Genomic DNA, 12,347 nt, shown 5'->3' with positions numbered 1-12,347 from the left:
AGAGGGCGGGCGATGGGCGGGGCGAAGAAGTGAGCGTGGATGAGAGCGGGGGCGGCCCAACGGTGGTGGGTGGGACATGGAGAGAGGGCGGGAAAGTGGGCGGGGTGAGGAGAGGGGGCGGGATGATGGGCGGGGTTTAGAGCGTGGAAGGCCAAGTGTTGGGGGGGATGAAGAGAGGGGGTGAGCGATGGGCGGGGCGATGGAAGGGGCGTGAGCGGAGCGATGGTTGGGGTTCAGAGCGGGGAAAGAAGGCCCATTATTGCGGATGAGGAGAGGGGGCGGGGAAGTGGGGGAATAAGAGGGGGCGGGACGATGGGCGGGGTTTACAGCGGGGGGCGGGGAGATGGGCGGGGTTTAGAGCAAGGAAGGCCCTGAGTTGAAGATACGGGAGGGTGGGGGGAGGACAGGCGGGGTTTATAGCGGGGGCGGAAGGATAGGCGGGGTTTATAGCGGGGGCGGGACAATGGGCGGGGTTTATAGCGGGGGCGGGACGATGGGCAGGGTTTATAGCGGGGGCGGGGTTTATAGCGGGGGCGGGGTTATAGCAAGGGCAGGGTTTATAGCGGCGGCGGGACGATGGGCGGGGTTTATAGCGGGGGCGGGGCGATGGGCGGGGTTTTTAGCGGGGGCGGGACGATGGGCGGGCCTCTGGAGGGGGCGGGGCCTGTTTTCCGTTATCGCGTTCGTTCACTTGGAGAAGATTTAAGCTCGGCGGCCGCTGGCTTCCCACGGCGGTGGGAATGAGGCGGGGTTGTCAAATGACATAAAGGAATAGATGAAGTGACAGACGCTATTCTTCTCTGAGGGAAAGTTTCCGTTGGTGCTCGGCCACTTTGTGAAGTTTTAATTTTGAATTTAGACTGGGCTCTTTACCCATGTTGCACCACAGTATTGATAGTTGAGTTAAGATGGCGGTGCAGGAATCAGCTGCTCAACTCTCGATGGCATTAAAGGTTCAGGAATATCCCACTCTAAAGGTATGCTCAGTATCATCCTCTGCCCAGCAGCTGTACCCACTTAATATTTCCTGCGGCTCTGCACAAGGTGGAGAAACAGCCTGAATCAAGTGCCACTTTCAGCCTTTCCATGGACGATAAATGCTTATTTGTATTTATATCCTGGTTTGCGTTCCAGCCGAGCTATTCCAGTTTTTTTTTGTTTAAGTTTAGGGTGAGGTGGATTTTTAACTTCCACTCTGCTCCAATCTCCTAAATGCATTCCCAAATCTTCATCCGTCCCCATTTCACCCCAGTTTGTATTTGGTTCGGTATTAAATCAATTGTTCTAGCGAGCTGTGCTGATCGATGTCATTTATATCACAACTTGCATTTGTTTAGCGCCTCTGACACGACAAAATGGCTCCAGATGCTTCACAGGAGCAATTGGAAACTGGGCCACATCACAAAGACACTAGGCCAGATGATTAAAAGCTTGGTCACCAAAGAGTGAGCATTTTACAAGAAGAATGAAAGGGAGACCCTTTGAGATTTAGGGACGGAATTCCAGACCTAGTACCATGGCAGCTGCCGACATGTCTACCTTTTGGAGTGATTAAAATCAAGAATGGTCATAAGGTCAGAATTGTTAGTGTGCAGACATCCCTGTGGGGGAAGGGAGGTAATGTGTGGTTCTATGACTAAAGGGGATTATGGAGTTGGGGATAGACAAAGAGATTTGAAAATGATGAGAATTTTTATATCAAAATGTTGGTTAACTGAGAGCCAATGAAGTGAAGTAATTGCTGAATGTGACTTGGTGTGAGTTAGGATACCAGCAAACAATTCTGGATGTCTTCAAATAAGCATTTTGTATGAAGGAGGCTGGCCTGGCATATGTTAAGAATAGTCAAATCCAGAAGTAACAGACATGACTGAAGTGCCTGTTTAATGTGGTGGATGAGGGGCTGAGCAAGTGGGCTGGCAGATGTCCAGCTTCTTCAGTGTTGTGGAAACTACACTCATCTAGGCTAATAGAGAGTACTCCGTCACAATCCTGACTGGTGCCTTGTAGATGGTGGACAGGCTTCAGGAGGTGAGTTAGTCACCTCAGAATTCCCTTCTTTTGACTTGCTCTATTAGCCAAGGTATTTATCTGGCTGGTTGCTGGTCAGATGTGACCCCTATTCAGCAAGGGTAATACTATTGAACGTCAGGCTGAAATGGTTAGATTCTGTATTGTTGAAGATCAAGTGGCACAGTAGTCAGCACTGCTGCCAGGGACCAGTGTTCGATTCCTGGCTTGGGTCACTGTCTGTGTGGAGTTTGCACTTTCTCCCTGTGTCTTGCATGGGTTTTCTCCCACAGTCTGAAAGACATGCTGGTTAGGTGTATTGGCCATGCTAAATTCTCCTTCCATGTACCCGAACAGGTGCCAGAGTGTGGCGACTAGGGGATTTTCACAGCAACTTCATTGCAGTGTTAATATAAGCCTACTTGTGACACTAATAAATAAACTGAAGGCTGCCTGTCACTTACCAGCCCAAGCATGAATATTGTCCAGGTCTTGCTGTTTATGGACATGGACAGCTTCATGATCTGAGGAGTTGTGAATAGATAAGAACATGGTTCAATCATCAGTGGTCTTGTGGATGGAATATCTTAGATGCAGTGGATGAAGGTGTTTAGTCCTTGGACCTGTCCTGAGAAACTCTGACAGTGATGTCCTGGGGCTGAGATGATTGGCCTTCAAGAACAGAAACCATTTTATTTTGTGCTCTTCATGAGTAGAGTTAGTGGAGATGTTTACCCCATGATTCCCATTGATTTCAATTTTACCTGGTATCCTTGATGCCATTCAAAATCTAATGCTGCTAAAAATTTGCTGATAAAAATCAAATTCTAGAAATACTCAGGTTAGACGGCATCTGCGAGTTGAGCACTTTTTTTCTCTCCAGATTATTTCAAAACTATTTCCTGTTGCAATGATAAATATTGTTATGGTATTTTTTCCAAATGTTAATAATCCCATCAGATATTAGCTGCTCAATCTGATTTTCCACAGTACTACTAGAGTCCTCCAAGGATTGATCCTGTGCCAACTTCTTTTTCTCCATCTATATAATGGCTTCTCCACACATCAGCATTTTGAAGACACCTAGTTCTACCACTCAGCCCTTGCACTGTTTCTGTGTTCAAAAGCGGGGAGATGGTGAAGTAATGGTATTATTGTCATTGGACTACTAATCCAGAGACCCAGGGTAATGCTCTGGGGACCCGGCTTCGAATCCCGCCATGGCAGATGGTTAAAACTTGAATCTAGAATTAAGTCTATTCATGACCATGAAACCATTGTTGATTGTTGCAAAACTCATCTGGTTCACCTATGTCCTTTTTAGGGAAGGAAATCTGCTATCCTTGCCTGGTCTGGTCTGGCCTGGCCGACATGTCTGTATAGTGTGCAAGAAACAATACTTTTCACTGTATACTAATACATGTGACAATAAAAAAAATCAATATCAAACGTGACTGGACCCACGGCAATACGACTAACTCTTTAAAAAATGTCCTCTTGGTTCCAGGGCAATTAGGAATGGGTGATGAATGAATAAAAATAAGCCAAATGCTGGAAATCTGAAATACATAAAATGTATTGTCTTAACAATGAATTTTGAAACATGGTTTTACGAAAGGGAAATCCTGTTTCACAAATTTCTTAGCATTGTTTTGAGGATGTAACTAGTAGGGCAGAAAAAAGGAACCAGTTGTTTATTTGCATTTGCAAAGGAAATTGAAGAGGATATCACACACAAGGTTACTAAGCTCTTTGAGTGGGATAATATATTAGCATGGATAGAGAATTGGTTCATGGACAAGAAGGAGAGAATTGGCATAAACAGTGCATTTTCAAGTTGACAGGCTGTGACGGGTGGAGTGTCACAAGGATCAGTGCTGGGGTCTCAGCTGCTTACAATCTATAATAGTGACTTAAGTTTGCTGCTGATACAAAGCTAGTTGGAAAGGTAAACTGTGGGCATGGGCTGCAAGGAGGTGAAGACATGTTACATGATTTCAGATGGAGTAGGGGCAGACTGTGGGGCAGTGTGAAGTTATTCACTTAGTCGTAAGAATGAAAAAGCCGAATATATTTTTAAAAGGTGTGGAACTTGTAAACGTTGATACTCAGAGTTGGTTGTGCTCTTACAAGGAGCACATAAAGTTAGCATGCTGGTGCAGCAAGCAATTCAGAAGGTAAATGGCATGTTGGCCTTTGCTGTACTCCAATCCCCTCGCAGTAAATAGGTCTTGCAACTGTTGTGTAGGGCTTCATGAGACTACATCTGGCATACTGTGTGCAGAGAATGATGGATGTTACATTATTGAATATGTTTAAGGCTGGGATAGGCTGACTTTGGTGTCTTAGGGAATCGAAGGGTAAGAGGAGCTTCTGCACTATTTTCCCATCCACTCAGCCATGATCGTATTGAATGGCGCAGGCATGACGGGTCATATGGTCCACTCCTGTTCCTATTTGTTCCATTCTGGTAAACTGGAAATTTCCACAGGTCTGACAGTCATGGTGGGGAGAGAAACAGAATTAGAACATCATATGATTTTTCTTGTCTTACTGTTACTAGTGGAGTTGAATATTTGAGGCAGAAATTTTAGAAAGTCAGATACCTCCGGAAATGAGTCCAACCCTTCTAAGCAGGAACACAAGAAACCAGATTCACCTATATTATCAAAGTTTCATTGTTACTAATACCATCAGTCCATGTAACAAATGAGTCATTAAAACTATCGACAAGAGAACGGATTCAAAGTTGAATATCTTTTCCATGATTTATTTTATTGTCTGATAGAAAATCTCATGATAAATTACTACCAGTGTTTTTCCCTATTTCATCTTTGTGAAATAATAATTGTATTGTTTTCCTGTAGGTGCCATATGAAACCTTGAATAAGCGTTTCCGAGCTGCCCAGAAGAATATTGACCGAGAAACTAGTCATGTGACCATGGTAGTTGCAGAACTCGAGAAAACATTGAGCAACTGCCCAGCAGTGGACTCTGTGGTGACCTTGCTCGATGGGGTGGTTGAGAAACTCAGTGCTCTGAAGAGAAAGGTACAATAAATATTTTATGTTGGTGACAAAAGCTTATGATATCGGTGTCACAAGATGTTGTTTAGTATTTTGTAGCTGTACCATTCTTGACGACAGACCTAAAATGCAAAATTTAAAATGTCTTTCTTTGCACAAAATAAGTGTAACAATTACATTTTTTCAACGTGAGGAATGGGTTCTTATCTCAAATGAAATTCTGATTTAAAAACAAGTTCATTTCATCACGTGCATGCAGAGGTTGTCATGAGACAAGTAAACCAGCCAATCACTGGTTCAAATCCCACCATGGCAGCTGGGAGAATTTAAATTCAATAAATTAAGAATACATATCTGGAATTGAATCAGCTCAGTAATGGTGACCATGAAACTATCATTGTTGTAAACACATGAAAATAAACTTCTTAAAAAATTTAAAGCCAGTCATTTTGAGAAAATGATTAATGAAAATGTAAGTTATGATTATACCTTTTTGTGCTTAAAAATGGTACGTTTGGCCATTGTTGGATTTTGCTTGACCTTTGAGCAACATTTGTATCTTTTGTTTTTAACTTTGTATTCTGAGACCCAGGATGTGCACATTATTACTACTTTATATACTACTTTTACCCAACCTCAAAGTGCAAGTTGTTTGTTTTCTTCACATACCTTTGGGCTAGTGGGGAAGACTTTCACTCCCCTACTGTTGATTAGTAGAAGGGTTCAGTTGGTATAAACTAAGAGTGACATTTTATCAATGTGGTCTGTGTTTCTTTAATTCATTTGTAGGATGTGGGTTTCGCTGGCTAGGCCAGTATTTAGTGACCATCTCTAATTGCCCTTGAGAAGGTGGTGGCGGTGGTGAACTTCAGTTAATTTTGTTGTAGGTACGTCATGGTGCTGTTGGAGGAACAGCAATATAATCATAAAATCCCACAGTGCACAAGGAGGCCACATGGCCCATCAAATCTGCACCGACAAGAATCCCACCCGTAACCCCACATATTTACGCTGCTGATCCCCCAACGCGAAGGGACAAGTTAGCATGGCCAATCCACCTAACCTGCCCATCTTTGGACTGTGGGAGGAAACCGGAGCACCCAGAGGAAACCCATGCAGATACGGGGAGAGCGTGCAAACTCCACACAGTCCCCTGAGGCTGGAATTGAATCCGGGTCCCTGGCAGCAATGCTAACCACTGTGCCACCGTGCCATGGTTTCCCAAGTCACGATAGTGTTTGACTTGAGGGGAACTTGCAGGCGATTGTGTTCCCATGTCTCTGCTGCCCTTCTATTTGTGATATATATAAATGATTTGGAAGAAGGTGTAACTGGTGTTATCAGCAAGTTTGCGGATGACACGAAGATGGCAGGACTTGCGTGATAGCAATGAGCATTGTCGGGCAATATAGCAGGATATAGATAGGCTGGAAAATTGGGCGGAGAGGTGGCAGATGGAATTTAATCCGGATAAATGCAAAGTGATGCATTTTGGAAGAAATAATGTAGGGAGGAGTTATACAATAAATGGCAGAGCCATCAAGAGTATAGAAACACAGGGACCTAGGTGTGCAAGTCCACAAATCCTTGAAGGTGGCAACACAGGTGGAGAAGGTGGTGAAGAAGGCATAAGGTATGCTTGCCTTTATAGGATGGGGTATAGAGTATAAAAGCTGGAGTCTGATGATGCAGCTGTATAGAATGTTGGTTAGGCCACATTTGGAGTACTGCGTCCAGTTCTGGTCGCTGCACTACCAGAAGGACGTGGAGGCTTTAGAGAAAGTGCAGAGAAGGTTTACCAGGATGTTGCCTGGTATGGAGGGTCTTAGCTATGAGGAGAGATTGGGTAAACTGGGGTTGTTCTCCCTGGAAAGATGGAGAATGAGGGAGATCTAATAGAGGTGTACAAGATTATGAAGGGGATAGATAGGGTGAACGGTGGGAAGCTTTTTCCCAGATCAGAGGTGACGATCACGAGGGGTCACAGGCTCAAGGTGAGAGGGGCGAAGTATAACTCAGATATTAGAGGGATGTTTTTTACAGAGAGGATGGTGGGGGCCTGAAATGCGCTGCCAAGTACGGTGGTGGAGGCAGACATGCTGGCATCGTTTAAGACTTACCTGGATAGTCACATGAGCAGCCTGGGAATGGAGGGATACAAACGATTGGTCTAATTGGACCAAGGAGCGGCACAGGTTTGGAGGGCCGAAGGGCCTGTTTCCTGTGCTGTACTGTTCTTTGTTCTTTTAGAGAGTAGAGGCCGCAGGCTTGGAAGATACTGTGGATGGAAGTTGGTGAGTTGCTGCAGTGCAGCTTGTATATGTATTACTGCTTCAATGAAGTGAGTGAATGTTTGGACCAAGTCTGTAATGGAGTGAGGAGTTGTGGCCCTGGCAGAATCCAGGTTGAACATAGTGCGCAAGTTACATACAAGCAGATACGTATGATAGCACTTTTGATGATCCCTTCAATCACTTTGCTGATCGAGAGTAGACTGATGGGGTGGTAATTGGAGTGGTTGCATTTGTCCTTTGTCTTGTGGACAGGGCATGCCTGGGCAATTTTCCACATTGTCAGGTAGATGCTAGTGTTGGAGCTGTACAGGAACAGTTTGGCTAAGGGTGTGGCTAGCTGTGCAGCACAAATCTTCTGTCCTATTACCGGAATATTTTCAGGGCCTTTGCACTGTACAGTGCCTTTAGCCATTTCTTGATATCAAGTGAAGTGCAGTGAAGTGAATTGAATTGGCCAAAGACTGGCATATCTGAAGAGGGTATATCCTGAGGAGGCCAAGCTGAATTATCCACTGGGTTCTTAAGGTGAAATTGAGTGCGAATGCATTGGCCTTGCCTTTTAAACGAATGTGCTGGGCTCTGCTCATCATTGTGGATGCAGATATTTGAGACACTTCCTCCTCTTGTCAGTTGTTTATTTGTCCAGCACCATTCATATGGCAGGACTGCAGAACTTGCCTTTGTTCCTTTGGTGTGAGATCACTTAATTGAATGTTGCTTCAGCCATTCTGGCATGTAAGTAGTCATGTGTTGTAGCTTCATCAAGTTGATGACATTTTAATGTTTTTTGGCATTGCTCCTGGCATACCCTCCTTTGTTCTTTGAACCAGGATTGATCCCCTGATCATGAAGTCATATTGTGGTTATCTACCCACTGCCTCATGGATGCACAGTTTTGAGTAGTTAGATCTGTTCGGAAATCTATCCCAATCAACAAGCTGGTAGTGCCACACAACACAGTGGAGAGTATCCTCAATGTGAAGATGGAATTTTGTCTCCACAAGGACTGTAATGTGGTCACTCCTGCCAATAATGTCAGCTGCACCTGTGGTTGGCAGGTTGGTGAGCATGAGGTCAAATTATTTTTTTCCTCTTCCCTGTTCGCCTGCCACAGGCAAGTTACATTCGTGCCACACAAGGTTTTTTTTATTCATTCATGTGACATGGACGTCGCTGGCTGCCCATCTCTAGTTGCCTGAGGGCAGTTGAATCAGCCACATTGCTGTGGCTGTGGAGTCGCATGTCGGCCAGACCAAGTGAGGACAGCAGATTTCCTTCCCTAAAGAGCATTAGTGACCCCATTTCCAGGAAGAGAGAATTGAGCTATCGCCCCTTGACATTGGGATTACTTTCACTGAACGCCCCTACTATCCAACCTCCTCGGAATTGCTATTGATGAGAAACTACACTGGGTCAGCCATATAAACAGTGGCTACAGGAGCATATCAGACGTGAGGAGCTGTGGTGAGTGACTCCCCAAAACGTTTTCATCATCTGCAAGGCACCAGTCAGGAGTGTGGTGGAATGCTCTCCATTTGTCTACATGAGTGCAACTCAAACAACATTCGAGAAGCTTGGCAATGTACGGGGCTTTGTGAGTCCCTTTTGAGCCTCACCTTGGGTTCGGAGCCTTACTCTGGATGTAACAGGAATGAGTGACTATGACAAGTAATACATTAACACAATTTTATTGAATAATGATTAAAATAGTATGACAATTACAATGGAGTTAAATAAAGTAGAAAGAAAGTTTTATGAAGAGGCGGGCAGATTTTTCTAAAATCCAAACAACCTCAAATTGGTCTCCCCAACTTAGCCTGTTCCACAACAGCACCCTAAATTGGTACATATGTTACCAAGTCACCAAATAACCTTACAGGTGGATACTACAACTAGCCACTCCATTCCTGTTCCCGCTCAGTAGTGACTATTCCACTACGATGCTGCAGTGAGTTCTCAAAACAGAGCTCCTTTAAGCCAAATTGCTGGTTCCATTCCTACATTCCGAGGTCTGATACAGTCCCTTCTCAAAACAAGTCTCAGTTCTTAATGATTCTTCTCTCTTCTGTTCCTAGTTCTTATGGTAATATCCAAGTTGTTTATTTAAATTGATGGTGTTTCCCATCTGTCATTCTTCAGGCGTATGTCCATCAATAAACTTCTTCACCTGATGACCACACGAGGTGACCACCCCATATAAGGTTACTCATTGTTCTAGCCTGTAGACCAAGAATCACTGAATGCAGTAAGAGAGAATTTCTGATAAACAAGACAATTTATCATGCGGTCTAAATACAGCTGTAAATGGCCAGTATGAAAAATTGTGGGGAAAACACATTTCTACTGATTATTATTGGTTAATTGATCAAAACACAATCACAGTCGGGTTAAGATCAATGCCTACCATGTACGATTTAATACAAAATAACTAAATATTTATGTAGGCTTAATATCAAGTGCAATGCAGAAATGAAATTCAAAAATGCAAAAACTGGAGGCTGCAGGCCTCAGTCCTGCAACACCATTCAGGGCAAAGTAGCCTGCTTGATTGGCACCCCATCCACAAACATTCACTTCTTCTCCCACTGATACAGAATGACAGCAGTGTGAACCGTCTTAACGGTGAATGGCAGGAACTCACCGAGGCTACTTTGACAGCACTTTGCAAACGCATGACCATTGCCATTTCGAAGGACAAAGACAGTAAACACATGGGAACACTGCCACCAGGAAGTTCCCCTCCAAGTTGCTCCCCATCCTGACTTGGAAATATATCACTCTTCCTTCCTTTGGTCGCTGGGCCAAAATCCTGTAACACCCTCCTTCACAGCACTGTGGGTGTACCTACCCTACATGGAAGGCAGCCCACCTCCACATTCTTGAGGGCAGTTAGGGATGGGCAATAAATGCTGACCTAGCCAGCGAAGCCCATATCCCAACAATGAATAAGAAAACCCCAGTCCAGCAGCTATGTCTTTTGGGGCTCGGTAGAAGTGGTGAGACCGAGTCACTCTAAGGTAGGGGTGTTGCAATCCTCCACCTGGAGTACAATCTCTGTCCTTGCCACCTCCAGTGCTTCCTCCAAGTGGTGTTCAACAGGAAGGAGTACTGATTCATCAGCTGAACTGGACTGATGTATGATAATCAACAGGAGGCTTCCTTGCCCATGTTTGACCTGATGCCGTAAGTTGTCATGGGACTTGGAGTCAATGTTGTAGACTCGCAAGGCTGCACCCTTCTGGCTCTATACCACTGCTCGGGTGGGTCTGTCTTGGTAGGATGGGTTATCCCTAGGATGGTGATGGTGGTGTCTAGCCTCTGGGTTACTAGCCCCATGATATTCCCATTCTGCCATCCGCTCCCCTTTCAAGCAGTTTGGTATAGTATTATAGGATTGCTAGGGATATTAATGCATGATGTTTTGGATATGTTAAATTTTAGTTTTATTCGGTTTCATAGAAGCATAGAAATTAGAAGCAGGAGGAGGCCATTTGGCCCTTCGAGCCTGCTCCACCATTCATTTTGATCATGGCTGATCATCAAATTCAATATCCTGATGATTTCCCCCTTCAACCTGATCCCTTTTGCCCCAAGAGCTGTATCTAATTTTTTATTGAAATCACACACTGTTTTGGCCTCGACTACTTCCTGTGATGGTGAGTTCCACACATTCACCACCCTCTGGGTGAAGACATTTCTCTCAGTTCTAAAAGGTTTAACCCTTATCCTCAACTATGACCCCTAGTTCTCCCCCTCCATTAGGAATATTCTTTCTGAATCTACCCTGTCTAATCATGTTCGAATTTTACAAGTTTCTATGAGGTTCCCTCTCTCTCTTCTAAACTCCAGTGAATATAATCCTAACTAATTTATATCCGTATATGACCGGCCTGCCATCCCAGGAATCAGCCTGGCAAACTTCCACTGTACTCCCTCTATAGCAAGGACATCCTTCCTTGGATAAGGACACCAAAACTGCACGCAATACTCCACGTGTGGCCTCACCAATGCCCTATACAATTGCAGTAAAAGTTTCAGCTTTGTTATTTTGTGATGAGCACTCTGGCTGTTTGCATTCTTCTTGACCATCACCTCATCATTTGTCATGTGTTTATTGGCAAAGAACCATGGGTTAAAGAGATTTTTGCCATAAAGTTGAAAATAAATCTTATTAACTGCGTTTAACACTGCTTTTTATTTTAGGAATTTTGGTACTCTGATGGTTTGAAGGAATTACTTTGGAAAATTATTTGTGCTGAATTAATGGCTCAGAATTTGCAGGAAAAGTAATGGCAAGTTGATGCCATTTTCCTTGCAGCGAAGAAGGTTGAGCAGAGATTTGATAGAGGTATTCAAAACCCTGAGGGGCCTGGACAGAGTAGATGGAGAGAAACTATTCCTACCCTTTGAAAAGATTGAGAATGAGCAAGCACAGATTTTTGACGTAATTAGTAAAAGAAAGTGATGTGAAGGGAAACTTTTTATGCAGCGAATGGTAATCGGAATGCTCAAGAGTATGGTGGAGACAGGTTTGATTGAACCATTCAAAGAGGAATGAAACTCTTATCGGACAAAGAAGCATGTGCAGGGTTACAGGGAGAAGGCAGGGTAATTGTACTAGATGTGTCGCTCATTTGCAAATGGCCTCCTGGGTTGTAACAATGCTGTATCTTGTTTTTCACCTTTTCAAAAGAAAGCTCAATTGATGAGGAAAGCGATGTCATGAATTGGAAATTGCACAAATTAGTGGACAATTTGTGCTGCCTTATTGAAATAGACACTTTCTGTCAATTCCCTCGAGTGCTAAGAATTTGCTGATTTGCTAAGGAAATACGAATTACACTTGCTGTTGAAATTTAGGGCTGCTTTTTTATTACTTAACAACGTTGTTAATGTGGTGATTGAGAGAGTCCTGACACCAACCTGGAGAACCTGAAAGGGAACATTTGAAATTGGAATCTCATGCAGTTACGTTGTTTGTAGAGATTTTTTTTTTAAGTTGCATTTTTTTTTCTTG

The 12,347-nt window shown here is 44.0% G+C and overlaps 1 protein-coding gene across 1 annotated transcript in view; it reads left to right on the top strand.

Annotated features, from left to right (window-relative positions):
• Nucleotides 1-589: 589 nt before the first annotated feature.
• maea (macrophage erythroblast attacher, E3 ubiquitin ligase) overlaps nt 590-12,347 on the top strand; it is a 133,215-nt gene continuing 121,457 nt past the window's right edge. Inside the window, exons 1-2 of the mRNA XM_078223199.1 lie at nt 590-977; nt 4,878-5,060. Coding sequence (XP_078079325.1) covers nt 909-977; nt 4,878-5,060 — 252 coding nt within the window. The 5' untranslated portion in view covers nt 590-908. The remainder of the gene's footprint in view (nt 978-4,877; nt 5,061-12,347) is intronic.

The sequence above is a fragment of the Mustelus asterias genome, chromosome 1 (assembly GCF_964213995.1).
Source record: "Mustelus asterias chromosome 1, sMusAst1.hap1.1, whole genome shotgun sequence".
NCBI classification, from domain to species: domain Eukaryota; kingdom Metazoa; phylum Chordata; class Chondrichthyes; order Carcharhiniformes; family Triakidae; genus Mustelus; species Mustelus asterias.
The sequence above is the reverse complement of the archived record's forward strand: the minus strand, read 5'-3'. Positions and strand labels throughout refer to the sequence as shown.